General features: G+C 34.8%; 1 protein-coding gene across 2 annotated transcripts in view; it reads right to left on the bottom strand.

Moving 5' to 3' along the window:
• Nucleotides 1-20,482, bottom strand: part of ome (dipeptidyl peptidase 4 omega) — a 62,008-nt gene that overhangs the window by 7,831 nt on the left and 33,695 nt on the right. For both annotated transcript variants that reach the window (XM_074171142.1, XM_074171143.1), the window contains exons 3-9: nucleotides 9,893-9,987; nucleotides 9,754-9,828; nucleotides 9,071-9,314; nucleotides 5,429-5,598; nucleotides 3,593-3,687; nucleotides 3,411-3,540; nucleotides 1,289-1,518 (exon numbers count right to left, since the gene is read on the bottom strand). In XM_074171142.1, coding sequence (XP_074027243.1) covers nucleotides 1,289-1,518; nucleotides 3,411-3,540; nucleotides 3,593-3,687; nucleotides 5,429-5,598; nucleotides 9,071-9,314; nucleotides 9,754-9,828; nucleotides 9,893-9,987 — 1,039 coding nt within the window. The remainder of the gene's footprint in view (nucleotides 1-1,288; nucleotides 1,519-3,410; nucleotides 3,541-3,592; nucleotides 3,688-5,428; nucleotides 5,599-9,070; nucleotides 9,315-9,753; nucleotides 9,829-9,892; nucleotides 9,988-20,482) is intronic.

Below are 20,482 nucleotides of genomic sequence, written 5' to 3'. Positions count from 1 at the left end.
ACAATGTTTCATGATGAATTTCACTAGTTCGGACTTCCATTGTCTACTATATAAAATGATTTGAAATCCCTGAAACAACTAAAGAAAAGGAAGAATTAAAAATGAATAGCTAAAAATAACAATTATATTAAGCAAAATAAACCTGAAATGAAATAATAGTAAAATAAAATACAAGTAAAATGGAACAATTGAACAAAAATAAAGAAATGAAAAAAGAAAATAAAAATAAAAAGTTGAGAGATTCCAAGTCACGTTTTCAGATGAAAACATTTTAAATATACAAATTCTAATAATTTCTATCTACACGTATTTTTAATTGACTAGTTTCGATTGTGAACCGACACTATTTTTCATATAATATTATTCGGTATGGATTCATGGATATATTTATATTTAGTTCCTTTTCAAATTGTAATAATTTTTTTATATTTTTTTTATATATTTTGTATTGTTTTATTTGTTTCATTACAGTTATTCTTTAAACTCGAGTTGTTTAATTTACAATCCTACCTCAGAACAAGAAAAAGATACCATCTGAGATGCAAACAAAGACTTCCTCTTCGTGCAGGAAGCCGAATTCAAGCTTTTTCGAAAGCCTTATGAAGTTGATATAGTTGCAAAATATATCTGGTGATAGCACAAAAATAATAGTTGATGTAAAATCTAACAATGAGTTTTGATTTCAAAGAGAGGCAATGACACTTTTGATGATTTTCGTTGTTAGAGAGAGAAAGTCTGCTACGACAAAATAATGGTGGGATAAAGAAAATTAGACAGTCAAATTGTAAATTCAATCAAAAGGTGAATATTATCTTCTTACTAATTACTTTAGTAACCCATCTACTCTTAAAATTATAAAGAAATACCGTTTTGTGATTGTCATTTTGTACCTTCAATATGATAGAACTAGAATAGATATTGTATGTATATTTTGTACCAACCGATAGACCAGTTTCGGAGTGTTTGCCCCATCATCAGAACGGTGTCAACCGTCTGAGTGTCACGACCAAACCAATATAATTCGAGCTAGTCATGGAATCTCTCTGCAGTTGATTCAGTGGGATGTCCATTGCGCCACCTGCAGACAGATCCAGGAAACAACTCCATAAGCATACTCCGAAGTCGGAGTATGCTTGTGCTCACGGTTGCCCCTTTCTTCTCAGTTTCTTATTAAGTGGAATCAATGTCTTTAAGACAGAAAAAAATTATTGAATATCCATGAATCTTCAAGTTACGTATTGTTTACAAACTTTAATGAAAATAAAATCAAAATCTAATTGTGACTCACATTAAATTTTCTTCATGGTCCCAAGCTAAAATGCTCGTTACAACAAATTTTCCTTTCGTGAGTGGCTGGTCCTGAGCATTTTCCACTACATTCAACATAACTACGTGTCTGTACCCAGAATTTCCACCTTGGTCCTGGGAAAGGATCATGACCAACTTGGATCCGTCCTTGGAGAATATTGGAGGCGTGAATAACTCTAGCCAACCGTCAGAAGCTACCAAATTTTTTATCTGGAAGTAACCAAAATGTTTGAAAATGCGTTTGGAGTGTTTTATAGCCACAAAAACACATGACATTAAGACTGACAAAACTTTTGAAATAACCAATATTACTAAAAGCATTTCCGATGCCTTTGAAGCTGTAGAAACACTTTTAGTTTCTTCGAATGCGTACAACAATTGAAGAGGAGAAAAATGGTGGATTTTGTTCTTTGAGAACTAGAGAGCGGAAGACAAGTTTGAGAAAAAGCCCTATTAAACAATTGCCGAGGATCATGAAATGCGGAAGTTTCTGGAAAACTCTAAGGTACTCCTTGGTCGTAAAAATGACATTCCAGAAGAATTGACAAACGCTGGTGAATTTAATTATTTTTTATAAAGTCGATTCCTGACATCTGATCAATTTTCATAAATCTAATTGCTGTATTGAGTCTAAACTTGGGTTCAGATTTATTTGTACTTATGTAAAAATAAAATTTTCAATCACATTAACCACATTCATTTATGACTTTACAGAATTGAAATTATAATAAAAGCTTGTCGCGATGCCTAGAAGAAATCTTTACATATTCAGTCAGATGAGCAACATGCTTTTGAAGTGTTGAATGAAGAAGCTGAGCAGGAAAACGTGGAGGATGATATCATGTAATAGAAATTATATGGCCCTGTTTCCGGAGAGCACAAACGTATGACACGGACATTCCATCAGTCCGTATCGACTTCGGCAAAGATGGGATCCACGTTATTCAACCGAAATCTGTGCAATTTCCAGCTAAATTCAGCCATGGTACAGCTGAACGTAGAATGTTGCCAATTGTTTTATGCTGGGCTTGTACAGTTCACAAAATGCGGGGTAGTACGGTTGACCACGCTGTTGTATACTTGGGTTCAAAGTTGTTCGTTGCTGGCCAAGCGTGCGTGGCTTTAAGTAGGGTCACATCAATAGAAGGCCTCCTGATAGAAGAATTACACTGTTCGAAATTAACTGGGACTCGGCCATGTAATAATGACGCTATCAATGAAATGAATAGACTAAGAAATATAACAAGCCAATTCTTCTATGAGGTATGCCGGAGGAGTAGGTACCTACCTACTTCTATAGAATATAGTTTATCCTAATAATAGTTTTCCCCGTTCCTTAAGTTTTTTTGTTGAAGGACTCTCCGTTCCATATATGGACTTTCGTATTGATCGTATATTTTTCTTATTGAAGCCAACCCTGGATGTGGCATCTATTTCATGGTGGACCTACCAACTGCCTATCATAAACGAATGCGAATACAAAATTTCGTGTCCCTGCTATTTACCGCTCAGGAGATCTCTCGTACGGAGCCGATCCTGGCAGCAGCATCAGGTCACGTTAATGATAAACATGCATTTTCAACGGTTCTGGATCAGCATGCAAAATTTCAGGTCAATCGGATACTGGGAAGTGGGTCAAATTAAACTTGCAAGATTTGTTAACATACATACAAGTCAATTTAAATAAAAGCTTTTAATAAAAAAACATACGTGACTTCAAAAGTAATGAAACAAGTGCTGAGGGGTTTAATATGCGCTCGAAAAAAATGTCGTGTGAACACATTGTGCCTTATTTCACCCACGTTGCGAATTTCTGGAGACTTGGAGAAATCAGCATATTATCAAAGATTTTTAAAATGGTAGAACGTGCTATATAAATGAATACTGGAACCAGCTGTCTTTGACAAAGTCTGGATTTCGTAATAAGTACAGTTATACCACTGATCTGTTCCACATTGTAGATAATATAAAAGCTACCAAGCAAGGCTATCTTCTTGAAAATTTATGAATAATTGAGTACTAAACCTGGTGTACCTCAAAGCTCCATTTTAGGTCCATAATTGTTGAGTATTAAAAACTACATTGTATTTATACTAACTTACTATTGTAGAAGAAACAGAATCTTGGGATGTATCATAAGCTACTATCGAAGCTCGATTTTGAACTCTGTTCATCCAAATGGCCGTCAAAATATCATTTGTAGCCCATTCTACTGCAGATAAGATCTCCTCCCTGAAAATGAACATGATATAATTTTATCTGGATGAAGTTATCCTTTACTTACCCTTTAACATTATTTGGCACTTCGAGGTAAAATTCTCTCTCAGGTTTGGCGAGGTCAACGAAGTGAAAACTGACCGTTGGGTTTTTGGCACCACACTGAAAAGTGCAAATGGTGTTAGTGAAGCATTCTCTACATTTATTCTGATTTATTCAGTAAATTACAAGAGGAATGTTTAGGTAAATACTAGGTTTCTGCAATAACCGGAACATTTTCAACTACGATTAATTTTGAAAAAATATTTTTTTGTAACACATCGTCGTGGGGACCCTTGTCAGCTGAGATAAGCGAACCCAAAAAAACTAGATGAACGGTTTATTGCTAAGTCATCACAGGAATCACCGAAAGGTCTGCAATGAAATAATAATAACTCGTTGTAGGTAGACACGACTTAGTTTATAACCAATATCGAACGAATCAAATAAGAACTGGTAATACGTTTAGCGGTGTTTACTTTGAGCTAACGTTGGAAACAAATAAAGTATAAAAGGATTTGGAAAAGCTGAATACACTTATTTCAATTAATGAATCGAAGAGGTTTTGTATTAAAGTGTATAATATATTAAAATTCTTGCAAAGCGCTTTCGACTTTTGTCATCATCAGTGCTCACCTGAAAGTAAGTGATCTAGTTGAAAAGGGAATTTAGTGAAATTGAAGTTGTGAAATTTTAACACTTTGAATTTTGAACACTCCCTTATCTCCCTCCAATTTTAATTTAGAATTAAATACTTTAAAACAGATTGCTGTCAACAATGGTTATCAACCATATATCATTCACAAATTAATCAGTAAATTTAAACTCAGATCAGATAGAAGATTGGCCTTTAACTCCACCACCTTGGTTAATTCACCTTCTGTGAGATATTTTTCCTTACCGTATTTTGATCAAAATATGTGTACTGATATTTCCAAATTTATAGAAAATACCATACCTGGTACAAAAATTTCCTTTAAATCTCAAAACAACTTAAGTAACTTTTTAGTAAATTCTAAAGATAAAATCAACAAATTGAACTGTAGCGGAGTCTACAAGCTTAACTGTTCTGATTGTTCGGCATCTTACATTGGTAGAACCTGTAGACCTCTTTTCACTCGTATTAATGAACATATAAAAAAACCTGATAAATCTGCTTTTGGCCATCACATAAAATTTCACAACCACAACTTTAGTCCCAATAGAAATTCCAAAATATTACATAAAATAGATAATAAAAATTTCCTTAGACTTGACTTGTTTGAAGAGTTGGAGATTTCTAAAGAACTTTCCAACAATGATCATTGTCTAAATACTCAAGTAAACTTGAACAGAGATTTCCTTCCCCTTCATAAGAGGATTATGAATTATTAATTAATCACAGTTTATTAATATAATTTATTCAATATTTTTCCTCTACATATTCAATCAAACCCATAATGGACCACTCCTCAAGTTGGTACCATTATTTTAACATGACACTTGACACATTCTGTCTCAAGTTGTCCTTCTTCATAAAATACTTTGACTGAACCACATGGCCTGAATCCAAAAAATGTATTTTTTGGCTATAAGCCTATTTTATTTTATATAATTTTAAATATTACAATGTACAATTCACTTATCATGATACTTCCTGTTGCCTGACAAGTAAGTAATCTCAAACAATTTTCCAAAATTTTTTAACCTTAAAATTTCACAACTTCAATTTCACTAAATTCCCTTTTCAACTAGATCACTTACTTTCAGGTGAGCACTGATGATGACAAAAGTCGAAAGCGCTTTGCAAGAATTTTAATATATTATACACTTTAATACAAAACCTCTTCGATTCATTAAATAAAGTATAATTTTGATGTCTTACCTTTGGATATTTGATGACATTCGCCCTGGGATATTGGGATGACAGTTTACCTGGCTCCCCGTATACAGGTATTATCATTAGTGGGACTTCTGTGTCATTGAATCTTCCGTATGCTAGTTTTCTACCATCGGGTGAAAACCACAATGCCTTGTTGGAACTGAACACTTCCTCTGAAAACATCAATTGTAGTATTGTAGACTCTGCATCAGAATAAATAAATCAGCAGTAGCAAAGCATCTCTCATAGAAGGGACCTAAGGGCTCCATTAAACTCAGATCTACTATTCAGAACTTCATAGGGAGGCCGCAGAAATAGAAACACTTTCAATGGAAAGTAAAATATAAAAAAAGTCTTTCTTATTAGTCAGTGGGCTATGCTTCAAAACTGGCAGTTAACAAATCTAAAGCAAATGAACTTCAGACGTTCAAGCCAGTCTCGATATACCTAAACAGTAGGTTTAATGGACTAACACCTATCAGAAAACAAATATTCCCCGGGCTAATACCAAGAAGGGCGTTGAATTATATCCGACAGGCGTCAGTGCAGGAATCTTCACAGAAAATTTCCTGCATATGCAATTGGCAATACAACTGCATATGCAGGACATTTTCTGTGAAGATTCCTGCACTGACGCCTGTCAGATATAATCCAACGCCTTTCAATAACGATTGGAAAGGTACTGTCTATTAATTTAATGGAAGTAAACAACAATAGTTTAACTCTGTAATCTCACGGCCCAAAAGTTTACAAACAAAAAGGAGAAAGGGACCTACGGGTACTTGGAAATTGTTTTTCCGGCTTTTACGAATGATTTTACCTTGTGGAACAAATTGGTACTGTTACACAATAATGTCGATAATTCTGTCAAATGCAGATTCCGAGCTTGAGAGTTACAAACAAACAAACAAACATACATACATACAGGTAAAGCTTATACAGTGTCACACATAAAGTCCGCATCAAATGGGATTTTTTTTTGTTCATCTCTTCAAGCAACTTTTGATATCTCCATTAGGTTGTGCTTTAAAAATGATGCCAAATGACATGCATATGATCGATCAAGTGATTTTTCTTCCCTGTCCAATTTGACATTTTTTCCAAAAAATGTTCAGAAAAGCAGTTGTTGCTCGAATTTTCGAAAATCGGTAAAGATGATTGTTTTTAAATTTTTTACCCATATACTAATTTTTAGCTCTCTAGTACAAATTTAGTTTTTTTACAGTTTTTAAAAAATTTGACATTTGCCGATTTCTCAAATTTAGCCAAACCTCAACAAAGTTAGTGCTTTATGCCTAACTTATCTTTCCAATGCATTTTTATTACCAATTGCAATTCTAAATACAACTTATTTCGCAAAAATTTAAAACACCAGAAAAAATTATGCCAAAAATGATGCGAAGTTGATACAGTTTTTGAAAACAGATAAATATTTCACTTTATTTCTACTTTTTGCGAAATATCTTGATACATAAGCATAATTAAAAAACGATATCAATGAAAAGTCAATAATATATTCTTTACTGCACTTTTCAAACAGTTAAACTTTGATTTACTAATTACGAAAAATTACAACGAAATTAAACTAAGGGTACTGTGGAAACAATTGAACTGAACTGAATAAGCAAAATATTTTATTGTCATATGACATTTGTTGAATAACTCAAAATAGTGTTTATCAGTTTTAGATTTAAAATAGTTTATTCGTTGTCTAGTGTGTTGTTGAAAATGCGGCGAGAATACCGGTCACCGACAAGTAGCTGATATTTTCAATGCCAGACATCCTGCAAGGAATATTCATCAGTCAACAGTTAGTAGGATAATAGCTTAGTTTAAATCTACTGGCTCGGTTGAGAGTAATATTAGAAAAGCACATCAGCCTTCTAGACATACTGAGGAAGTGGAATTTGAAATATGTTTGGATATCTTAGAACATAAAAAAACAAGTATTCAAGATATTGCAGATAGAACAGATGTTAACCGAGAGAGTGTACGACGTATTTTACACAAAAATAAATTTACGCCTTATAAACCGAAATTTATCAATACATTAAAAGAAAGGGACTTCGATATGCGCTTGTATTTTTCTTTTTGGTTTCTAGGGGAAAAAGAAGAAAATTATCATTTTCCTTATCAAATTTTATGGACAGATGAAGCGACCTTCTCTTCAAATGGCGTTGTGAGCTCGCAAAACTGCAGGTGGTGGGCAAAAGAAAACCCACATTTCGTAATCGAATGTCGAGATCAATATTCGTTTAAGACGAATGTATGGTGATATTAAACGATCAAATTATAGAACCATACTTTTTTAGACATAATTTAAATTCTGCGGACTACCTATACTTTGTGAATACCGAACTATCTGAAGTTTTGGATAATATGCCCCTTCAAGTAAGAAATGTTGTGTGGTATCAGTGTGATGGTGCACCTATTCATACTACAAGGGTGGTTAAAAAGCGTCTTTTGGAAATATTTAGGGGCAAAGTAATCAGTCGCAATATGGAACACTTTTGGCCGCCTAGATCTCCTGATATAACCCCATTAGATTTCTTCTTGTGGGGTTACTTAAAACAAAAGGTGTATAAGCAAAGACCTTTTCGAAATATAAACCATTTAGAGGCAGTTATTCGAGAATGTGTTGTAAGCACGAAACCCCGTAGTATAAAGAATGCAGTTAAAGATGTTTTAAAAAGGACAATTGATTGCATTGAACGTGGTGGAAGGCACACCGAAATGTGACTTTTTATTTTGTATTTCTATTGGTATTTACATGGTTTAGGCATGTTTCGATTTGATTAAGTGTTCTTAATTTAAATTATAATTTTATTTTAACAGATGTTTGTTAGAATTTTTTACGGTTGCAACAAAATCTAAATTGATTTCTGAAGTAATTTTGTTCATTCATACCTCATAAAAGATATTTAGTAAATGTGAAATTACTTTCGTATAATTCCTTCCCTTAGTTTAATTGCGTTGTAATTTTTCGTAATTAGTAAATCAAAGTTTAACTGTTTGAAAAGTGCAGTAAAGAATAAATTATTGACTTTTCATTGATATTGTATTTTAATTATGCTTATGTATCAAGCTATTTCGCAAAAAGTAGAAATAAAGTGAAATATTTATCTATTTTTAAAAACTGTATCAACTTTGCATCATTTTTGGCATAATTTTTTCTGGTGTTTTAAATTTTTGCGAAATAAGTTGTATTTAGAATTGCAATTGGTAATAAAAATGCGTTGGAAAGATAGGTTGGGCATAAAGCACTAACTTTGTTGAGGTTTGGCTAAATTTGAGAAATCGGCAAATGTCAAATTTTCGAAAAACTGTAAAAAAACTAAATTTGTACTAGAGAGCTAACAATTAGTATATGGGTAAAAAATAAAAAAACAATAATCTTTTCTCTTTACCGATTTTCGAAATTTCGAGCAATAACTGCTTTTCTGAACATTTTTTGGAAAAAATGTCAAATTGGACAGGGAAGAAAAATCACTTGGTCGGTCATATGCATGTCATTTGGCATCATTCTTAAAGCACAACCTAATGAAGATATCAAAAGTTGCTTGAAGAGATGAACAAAAAAAATCCCATTTGATGCGGACTTTATGTGTGACACTGTATAAAGCGTGTAAAATAGGTTTTTTTTACCTTCGTTCACCCAATCAGGAACTCCGTTTGAGACATATCCGACTGTGGAGGTGATGGCAATGGCACCTCTTTCCTTGGCTGAACTTTTATAGAAAATATTGTTTTCCGAAACGTAGACTAGAGCATTGCCAACTGGAGCCCAAACCGCCAACTGGATCGGCCTTTTTTCAGGATTTAGCACCTGCCTTTCTCCCGAATTCAATTCTATTATGGTGTAGAGTGCTAGAAAACTGTGCCGATACAACTGAGAAAAAAAACAATAATTGTCACAAAGACGAAGTTAGATCTCAATTTAGGGGGAGGGGATTTCTCAATTTTGGGAGGGAATAATTCTCAGAGAGGATAATTTATATGTGAAAGCATGTGCATATATATATATATATATATATATATATATATATATATATATATATATATATATATATATATATATATATATATATATATGATGTGTTGTTTTTCCCCGGGTGTTCATCCGTTGTGTACTATTCGTTGTGTACTATATATATATATATATATATATATATATATATATATATATATATATATATATATATATATATATAATGAAACTTATTTGAAATTTATTGAATGTTACAATCATTCTATTTTTTGATCAGCCCTCGTATATACACGAGGATGATATCTATAAAAATGTTTTATCTTTATTTACCAAATCTTACCTTCTGATAATTCGAAGCCACGAGTAAATATAATCCATCGGCAGACAATTGAAAATCGAAGGACACGAGAGAGAGCTGCAAAAATAAATATTTTAATACCTGTTATGAAGATAACCGTTTTGATGAAGCTAATACTAACGTTATCCAATGAGTCTATGAGAACTGTGGACGTTTTATTCTGGAGATTGAGAAGAACAATATTGCCATTTGAATCGGAATATATCAAATCGTCACCTAAAAAAAAAATAAATGAAGGAATGCAGTGGAGGTGATTTTTCAATTGACGAACAGATGGTATACTTTCACTTCACAACACAACAAAAAAATATTTTTTGAATGTTTCCTACACTAAATTAGTCAATTCCTACTAATTTTGGGGTGATAAAAACGAAAATAACAATGAAAAATTTTTATTAGCTCTGGTTTTTCAGATACACAGTACTTAATCTTAAAGAGTAGTTATACTATACGTGAAAAGTGAAAGTACATAAAACAATATTGTTATGTTTCTTTTAGAATATTTTAAGTACAAAATTAATAAAAAAAAACATTATTCTTAGTGTTTTGACAAATAAAAGAAGTTTGTACCACCAAATTTCAATTAAGTCCATCCAATTCATTGTAAGATCGCTGTCGTTTAGCTTGTCTTTTATAAAACACTTCTGGAGCATCCCTACACACAGACCAGCAGTAGTCTGCAAGCATTGCTTCATTCCAACGGCCCTGATATCTCTGTTCCATTAAGGCAATGTCTTGATGGAATCTTTCTCCATGTTCGTCACTCACAGCTCCACAGTTTTGTGGGAAGAAATTAAGATGAGAGTGAAGAAAATGAATTTTTAAGGACATGTTGCATCCAAGTTGGTGGTAAGCTTGAAGAAGCTCTTTAACCAATGATGTGAAGTTATCATCTCTTTTGTTACCTAAAAACCCATGTACAACCCCCTTAAAGGCTTCCCAGGCTCTTTTTTCATTTCCTGTTAAAATCATGTCAAAAGCAGGATCATTTACGATTTCACGGATTTGAGGCCCAATAAAGATGCCTTCCTTGACTTTAGCATCACTCAACCTGGGAAACTTTGCTCTCAAGTACTTAAAAGCTTGTCCTTCCTGGTCCATGGCCTTCACAAAGTTTTTCATTAGTCCCAACTTAATATGTAATGGGGGAAGGAGAACATCCTTAGGATCTACAAGAGGCTCGTAAACTACATTTTTCTCATTAGGGTTTAGGTCTCGTGTAGGCCAGTTCATTTTTTTATAGTGAGATTTTCTATCCCGACTGTCCCACAGATACAAAAAACAACAGTACTTGGTGAACCCTAATTGCATTCCTAGGAGTATAGCAATGACTTTCAGATCACCACAGATGTGCCACTTGTGTTGTTCATATTTGATTGATTGGAGAAGTGTTTTCATATTTATATACGTTTCCTTCATGTGAACTGCATGACCTATAGGAATAGAGGGTAGCTGATTTCCATTATGCAGAAGTACAGCTTTTAAGCTTAGTTTTGAAGAGTCTATAAACAGTCTCCATTCAGATGGAGTGTGATCCAAATTCAAGCAGTCCATCAAACCATTAACATCAGAACAAACTACGAGGTTTTCTTTTTTCTCAAAAAAAGGAAGCAAATATTTTTGACGCTGTCTGTACTGAAATATTTTCACATCATGTTTTAGAAGATTCCACTGTTGTAGTCTTGACCCTAACAGCTCAGCCTTTTCCTTAGACAAGCGAAGATCTCTTATAAGGTCACTCAACTCTGCTTGACTAATTCTGTGCGAATCACTAGACCTATCGCTTACCTCAAAATCAGGGTCATAGGATGAGAAGGATGGGTTGCTCCTTCTAAACAGTCTTCATCACCTTCCTCTAAAATTTCATAGTTTTGGGGTGGAGAAGGGACTGGCAAATTGTCTGAGTGTGGTACAGGCCGAAGAGCAGATGGGAGATTAGGGTATTTAACCGTTCCTCTTTTCTTCATAGATAAACCTTGCTTAATGGGAGGAGTTAAGCAGAAATAACAGTCGTCTGTATGATTGGTAGGCTCACGCCAAACCATAGGTACTGCAAAAGCCATTGCCCGGTTTTTATTTTTCAGCCACTCTCGCAATATGACGGAACAAGAATTACAACATATATGAGGAGCCCATGATTTATCTTGGTCCCCAACTTTCACACCAAAATAATGTTCATAGGCTGTCTCAACGATAGGTGTCATTTTACGTTTCTGAGCCTTAAATGTTATTTCACCACATCTATAGCAAAAGCTATCGACAGAATTCACACACTTTCGAGGCATTTCAGATCAGCACTTAAATTAATTTAAAAATTAACTTCACACGATAATTTCAATAGCAACCACGTGCCTACAATTGACAAACTCACATAGGTTATGTTTACTACTTAAGAACAGCTGATGAGAGGGGTGTTATGTAAACAAACATGTGTACCAACTGTTGGTGATGAAATATTTCATTTGTTGAAAACTCAATATACATATATATATATAATATAATGATACTATATCTTGAAAACAAGAGCTAATATATAATTTTTATGGTCACTTTCGGTTTTAACACGTGGAAATACATTAAAATCATCTAATTTCAACCCCGAAACAAAAACTTTGTTGTGTTGTGATTGAATCAAATTTGTTGAATAGTTATCGGGCCGTTTACCATGATAATTTTGAGTTATATTCCAAAGCAATGACACACTGAATACCCCAAAGATCTATTCTTGGACTATTATACTTTGTGATTTTCGTCAACGATTTGTTTAATTGCATTTCAAGCCGTTTTTAGCGCGATGAATAGTTATAATAGCTTTTTGTTTTCAATTAACCTGCCATATGTACATATTGTACCCATTGACGAAAATAAATTACTATTAATTTTATTATTATAATGTAAGATATATCTTACTGACAGTTGCTTTTGTAAGTATGTTTATATTTTAATTCTTTTGTGTTTTTACTACATATCGTTTTTATAGGTTCACACACTTTTGTTATACTTCAATGTAACTAGGTACTAAGGGTAAATGGTTTGATTTAATTGACGTACCATATGTATATATTATACCACAGTGATTTAATAAATTACTATTTTTATTATTATCATTATATGTCTTTTGAAGGATCAAGAAGCGACAGTTTCAACAATATAGGTACCCGTCTCGTGGTTCCAATGTAGATCGACCCCCAGCTTACAGGAATCCGTTCGTATGGCCCTCTCGAATTTGTTTTAGCTATATCCATTCTTTTGGAGGCATTTTTTGGGTGATTGAGTTCCTCAAGAAGACCCTCAGGTTGACAGATACAACATGCTCTCTCAATCAAAGATTGGGGTGATTAAAAACGTTGGTTGGGAACAACGGGAACAACAATTCGAGCAACAACTCGGGCACTGATAGTGTCTTCCGCAGTAGTAGACGAAACATCAGACATGAAAACGTGCAGACCACGACAAGAAACCCATAAAATAGCTTTCACACAATATTTTTTTTTATTATTATTTTGGCATCGACTGCTGAGGTCATTAGCCATTTTGTAGTATAAAATATCTGTTATATTTTGTTAAAAAGGTCTGTTGCTTTCAGAAAGTTCAGAACATTTCTTATAGTTTTGGTACCGAGGCAAGTTCTGATATCCGGTAAGTTATATCGTTGTCGATCGGCTTCATATTGGTGGCATTCTAAGAGAAGGTGTTTAACCGTCATCAAAGTTTGGTAATTTTCGCAGGATGGTGGTCTTTGTCTCCTCAGTATATAAGAGGATGTTAAGTTCGTATGTCCTATCCTAAGTCGTGTTATTATGACTTGTTCTCTTCTCGTTAGCCCTTGTGGAAGTCTCATGGCTGCAATATCAGGTTTGATATCTTTCAATTTTGAATCGTTGTTTGTCCATTCGTGTTGCCATGTGTTGAGTATTGAGTTTTTTATGAATTTTTTTGTGTCATTTGGACAGTGTCAGCTTTTTCATTACCGTCAATTCCTATATGACTAGGAACCCAAACAAATACGATCGATTTTCCTTTGGACTGGAGACAACTCATCAGTGTTAAGATTCTTTGAACCAGCGGATGTTTACTGAAAGAGTTTTCAATTGCTTGAATAGAACTCAGCGAGTCTGTGCAAAGGATGTATGAATGAAAATTGCATAAGTCCATGAAAACACTCGCTTGATTCGGTAAGGTCCAGAAGTGGGTTGATCCCAAACATGCGAAAGCACTACCAGTTCCTTGCTCAGTCTTCGATCCATCCCTGTACACTATATGGCTATTCGGGTATGTTTCAATTATTCTTTTGAATTCAGCCCTGATCACCTCTGGGTTGATTCCCTCTTTGTTGAATACAGAACAATCTAAGTTGCTTTCAATCGGTTTCATTTCATTTCACAGGATTCAGAGCTTTTTTGCATCTTACGGCTAAGTCATTGATGTGAGATTTCCAATGCAGTTTTCTGTCTAGAATCAAACCAAGAAATTTGATTGTTTCAACACATTCAATGTACTGGTTTTGTAATTTCAGCTTTGGGTCATTGTGAATATTGTGTAGACGACAGAAGTGGATACACTTAGTCTTATTGGTAGAGAATTTGAACCAAGACGGTTTGCATTATTTTCCAATTTATCGATAGTGTCTTGAAGCGTGTCTTCTATTTTTTGTATTGATGAGGAAGAAAAAAAAATTGTCATATCATCAACATAGAAGCTTTTTCCTACCATTGGGTTGATGTTTTCAATGATATTGTTGATTGCTATCGAGACAAGGGTGACACTAAGTGTTGATCCTTGAGGGACTCCGTTTTCAAGCTCTCGTTGGGTGGAGATAGTATTTCACACAATATTAATTCTATTTTTGTTCCGGAACTTGTAAATGTCTCACACATCAATATAGTGTTACTACTATTTCCGTATATCAACTATATTATTACGCCTCAATCGATCCGAAGCCTATCCTTGGACGAATTTAGTGTATACGATTATTCAGATGAACCCATTTGGATCCTATCCAAGCGATTCGGTAGCGATTTGAGGTAATATATCAAGCCCTCCACTTACCGGCCAGGAGAACTAATTGCGTATAGCATCGCAAATGAATACAAACCATTCACGATTTGATTCGGCTTCCGACCCGTGTGAATCTTACGGTTCGTTTAAGGAATTTAACGCCTGTAAAAGTATTAACGAACAGAGAGGAAAAAGATAATGTAATTTGGCAGGGTTTTATCTTTGGAATGTAAATAAATTGACGTAGAAAAAAATTCGGTCGGCTTTTCCATGACAACACACAGTAACTGACATGATGTATGCACCTACTGTGGTTGGACGCATCTTCAGAGGCCGTTTATTCATCATTCACTGGTTCTGGAGATATGGAATAGTACTGATTATATAGATATATCATGAAGTTTCTACTAATTTTCCTCCTTATACCGATTTGCTGGTTTCTTCTCGCTGTGTGTTTCTCTTGTGCTCGGCAATGCGGATTTCCAATGGCCTCTTAGTTTTACCGATATAGGATTTGCGCACTCACAGGGTATCCGACGCTGCAATTCTTGGATTCGCAATCCGCGTTTGGTGGCCTGGTGAGACCACTACGAATGGTGTATCCGGATCTGAAGCAGGTATTTGGACACAATTATTCTTACCCTTTCCGAAAATCCTCTGATGTAGGGAAGGGCAAGCACTGGTTGTGACGGCTTCTCTCCCTTGCAAGGTTCTTGCTGTCTTCTAGCCAAATTCTATTCCACCATCACTTTGGAGTAATCAAACCGTTATTTCAACACCTCGACACGTGTTTCGATCACCAAACTGATCTTCAAGAGGAAACTGATCTTCAAGAGGAAGATCAGTTTTTATCTTCCTCCTGGTGTTGGGAAAAACTCCAGTAATATTATTCACTACACCAAGGGGTAAATATTCGTTTTGAGGGCACCTGGCGATTTTGAAAAAATTTTTGAGTGTACCTACTTCGAAGTTCAGGAAAGAGCAACTTTTCAGCCTTCATTTTCACAAGATAAACTATTTGAAAACACAAGCATTTATTCACTAGGCCACCTTTACACCTTATTCCTTCTTAATTGAAACTTTTCAATTCAACAATCAACATTTTCCTTATGAAAAAACTAATTTAAAAACGAATGCTTCTTCTGGTGACATTCCTTTATTTCTAGGTTAGTTCCTAATGACATTTCAGAAAAAATGGTTGGTATTTGCCACCGCCTACTATTTCTAATTCGTAGATTTGGATTTTTAGTTTGACATGAGTGATTAGAAAAACACAAAGAATGAAGGCAAAAAACATTTGAATTACTTTAGAAATATTGACAGCATCAGTCATACCAACTATGCCATTAACCTTAAAAACGTAAAATACAGAGATATATATATAACCAAAAGGCAGCTCCGTACATTTTCTAACATTTTTATTGGAAAAATGTTGATTGTTGAAGTGAAAAGTATCAAGGAAGGAGGAATAAGGTGTAAAGGTGACCAAGTGAATAAATGCTTGCGTTATTAAATAGTTTATTTTGTGAAAAAGAAGGCTGAAAAGTTGCCCTTTTCTAAACTTTGAAGGGCTGTAACTTCGTAAATAAGGAAGAGCGCCGCTTTTTTCTTTCGGATTCGTAATCTACGCATCAAAATACGTAAGTACACTCAAAAGTTTTTTCAAAATCGCCGGGTGCCCTCAAAACGAATATTTTAGATATTAGATTTAGAATATTCACCGATATTTTAGATATTCATTCTAATTTCATTTGTTTTTTCATAGATTCCGAATCAAATTAGAATCATTAGACAATGGAAGTCCCAAATAGTAGAATGTATTGGATCTCTTCGTTATTTCTTTAGGTTTTTAATCATGTCCATTTTGTTATGTAGCGTATCCCTATAGTCAGTTCAAATGTTATCTACCCTCAATCATCAATTATTCAAATCAAATAAATAAAAAAAACATCCTAGCAAATAACCCAAACAAATTTCCACACGAATGCGCATGAGCAACGGGAACAGTTCTCAACAGTTCAGCCTCGAGAGCAAGAAGGATTCGGGACAGTTAAAAACAGTTCAGGGTCATTTTGCAAAACGCTCTATATCAACTGCGCATGATCCTGACGTCCTAGAACTTGAATTTCGTAGAGTAAATCAAAATGTCTCCTGATTAGAAGGCGACATTTAAAAACACATTGGTTTTTTTTATTGTAAAAAGTGTGACAAAAAAGGGGTGGCAGCATTGTTTCGAGCAAGACAGCTGCGCCCCTCCCGACGAAGCTTCTGTCAAATTGATGTCAATTTGATAGGAGGAGCCTGGACAAATGCGTCCGAGTGGGAAGCAACGTCCATATAATTAGAGAAAGAGAGAGAGAGAGAACCAGAACAAACCTTTTATCAAGTGTACTGTAGGTCAAACGTTTTTGACGAAATGTTTTACATTGGGGAGGGGGACCAATCAACCACATCAGGGATATTCTTTGTATCTCGAGTAAACTCAAAAGAAAATTCTCCTGATCTCCATCACTACGATCATAAACAAACAGGAAGTGGCATGGTATGAATCATTTTGCTTTATGGGCGGTTCACTTTAAAAACCTTTCAGTGTTAGCACTCAATTTTGTGGTGGTTTTCGTCACGGTGAAAACAAAATTCCACCGGATATTATAAGGCCGATATGGGGTCCGTAAAACGAATATTTGACACGAACCTCACGCAAGCAGCATAGTAAGTAAACAAGTTTTTTTTTATACATATTATGCATAGACGCTTAGATCTAGCTGATACTTTGATGGATCGCCTGATTTAGCAACCCAAGAATTCGACAATTCCAGTGGTAAAAAACGTGAATGGGTTTACATTTCAGTGTTTTTCCGGAACTGCCGTAGAAATGAATCAAAATTTTAAATCAGGCAGTCAACTTGGAAATAATACCACGTTAAATCTAATTTTGATGTTTAAACTCCACGAACAGGTGATTTAGACGATACGTTGAAAATGTAATATAAAAAACACAAGTCTGCAGCAAAAAAAGCTGTCTGGATATTTTCAACTGATTTCTTTGTATTGAGGTGTTCTGAAAACTGAAAAAATACTCAAAAAATTCCACAACGTCAGGTTATTTCGCAAAACGAGAGATTGTATTATGAAAAAGGGGTTTTTGGGTTAATTTGAAGTCATAATTGGATAGATACAATTTCATTTTCATACTTGTTTCAGAATGTATACAGGCTATAACTATACGTACTTTCTAAATGAAACGCCCTGTACCCCACGTTGCCCAAGAGGACGAGACGGTTTATTGTACCAATATTGAAGATTTTATAGATATATTTGACAGCTCATGACCCATATTTGTTTCAAAAAGACGCCTTAAAGCAGTTCTGCTTCACAATGGCGGTTTCTATGGTTCCATTCCTGTCGGTCATTCCGTACACTTCAAGGAAACCTATCCTGGAATTGATTCTTTTTGCAAATCAAATTATAAAGAACACGGTTGGTAAGTGTGCAGTGATTTGAAAATCTTGGGCATGTTGCTCCAACAACAGTCTGGGCGAGGTATACGGCAACTATTTGGAACACACGCTACCTCCGTTTCTGGAGGATGTATCATTGGTTATAAGAAATGCAATGTGGTTTATGCACGATGGTGCATCAGCGCTTTTTAGCATATTGGCTCGAGAGTTTTTGATGGTAACATACGGAGATCGCTGGATTGGTCGGAACTCACTTGTGGCCAGCTTGATCACCGGACTTAAACCCCCTGGATTATTTCCAATGGGACCACCTAAAGTCATCAGTTTATACTACTACAGTGGAAGATTTGAGAAATCGAATAATTGCTGGGTGTTCAGAAACGGGGGGCGGGGTAGTCATTTTCAACAGCTCTTGTAGATTGAGAAATATTACATATAACTGTTTTGAGGACACCCGGCGATTTTGAAAAAATTTTGCGTGTACTTACGTATTTTGATGCGTAGATTACGAATCCAAAAGAAAAAAAGCGGCGCTCTCCCTTATTTACAAAGTTACGGCTCTTCAAAGTTCAGAAAAGGTCGACTTTTCAGCTTTTTTTTCACAAAATAAACTATTTAAAAACACCTTTACACCTTATTTCTCCTTCTTTCACACTTTTCACATCAATAATCAACATTTTTTTAATAAAAAACTTAACTTAAAAACGAATGCTTCTCCTGGTGACATTCTTCTATTCCTAGGTTAGTTACTAGTCACATTTCAGAAAAAAGCGGTTGGTATTTGCCGTCGCCTACTATTTCAAATTCGTAATACACCACCAAAAACCAATTAACGATATAAAGAATGAAGGAAAAAAACATTTGAATTACTTCAGGAATATTGACTATCAGTCGTACTTACCATGCCATTAACCTTAAAAACGTAAAATACAGAGGTATGTAACCAAAAAGCAGCTCCGTACATTTTTTAATATGTTTATTGGAAAAATGTTGATTATTGAAGTGAAAAGTGTCGAAGAAGGAGGAATGAGGAGTAAAGGTGATCTAGTGAATAAATACCTGTGTTTTTAAATAGTTTATTTTGTGAAAAAAAGGCTGAAAATTCGCCCTTTTCTGAACTTTGAAGGGCCGTAACTTTGTAAATAAGGGAGAGCGCCGCTTTTTTCTTTCGGATTCGTAATCTACGCATCAAAATACGTAAGTACACTCAAACATTTTATAAAAATCGCCGGGTGTACTCAAAACCATTCTCCATGGTTGAATTATAGACCAAACTGAATAACTTTGACAATGACACGATTCACGCATGATCTGTCAAAAACAGTGTTGCCAAAAGATGCCAGCAAAAAATCACTCATTAGCTTAGAGACTCCAGAACCATGGTCATGCATTAACGGAGTTGAAAAAACACTTAGCCAGGGAAAAGTTCCGAAATGGCTTGTGATAATGAACTCTAAAAATTCCTATTCAAGCAAGCTGAAAAATAATAAATCCGTAGAAAAAAAACAGCGGTATGCAGGAAAAGAACAGGCTGAACATCATCCTAATTACTGCAACAAAAGGAAGTCTATTATGAAACTAGAGACTAGTCTAATTGAATTTGTTACGAATTATGCAATTTCGGCTGGTTAGTTGAACAAAACAGTGACCCCGAGGTTATTTTCGGACTCGTTAGTAATTTGTGTTGCTGGCATTCGAATTAGAGCCGTTAGTGAGATGCACAAGTCAATTTCCATACTGGAATTGCATTCCGCGAGAGCCAATTATGATCGGTACTCCGGAAAATTTTCAAAAATGTAATTCGTCAGTCGTAGGTGGCCTACCGGCTTACAAATAGCAAAAGAATCAGCTTGCTGGATTGAACATTCAGGGAGAACTATAGAATATAGAAACCGATGTGAATTGATAGAATTAGTAATTGTAAAAAAAGTTTTACAAACATGTTTGATCCATAATTTTTTGAATTATTATATATAAAATAGATTTTCTGATAGTTCTCGTTGGTTTATATATTGTTTGGCTTTGAAATTCCTTCTATACATACATAGGATCTTCCGACAGGGTTCCGATCTTTGACAATTGAAAATGGTCATCTTGTTGAAGCTATATTTGTCAAATCAGTTGTCATTCATTGAACCTGGCTCAAATTTTCAAATATCAATGACGAACAAGGTCGCGAAGCTGAGGCTCTTTCAATAAGCAGCGGACTTACTCAGATTATGAATGAGCCAACCAGGAATCATGACCGTGAT

This window comes from Leptinotarsa decemlineata, unplaced genomic scaffold (assembly GCF_025532065.1).
Source record: "Leptinotarsa decemlineata unplaced genomic scaffold, Ldec_3_MD MMD2_tig00000008_RagTag_RagTag, whole genome shotgun sequence".
Taxonomy (NCBI): Eukaryota; Metazoa; Arthropoda; class Insecta; order Coleoptera; family Chrysomelidae; genus Leptinotarsa; species Leptinotarsa decemlineata.
Note: the sequence above shows the minus strand (reverse complement) of the source record. Positions and strands in the feature narration are given on the sequence as shown.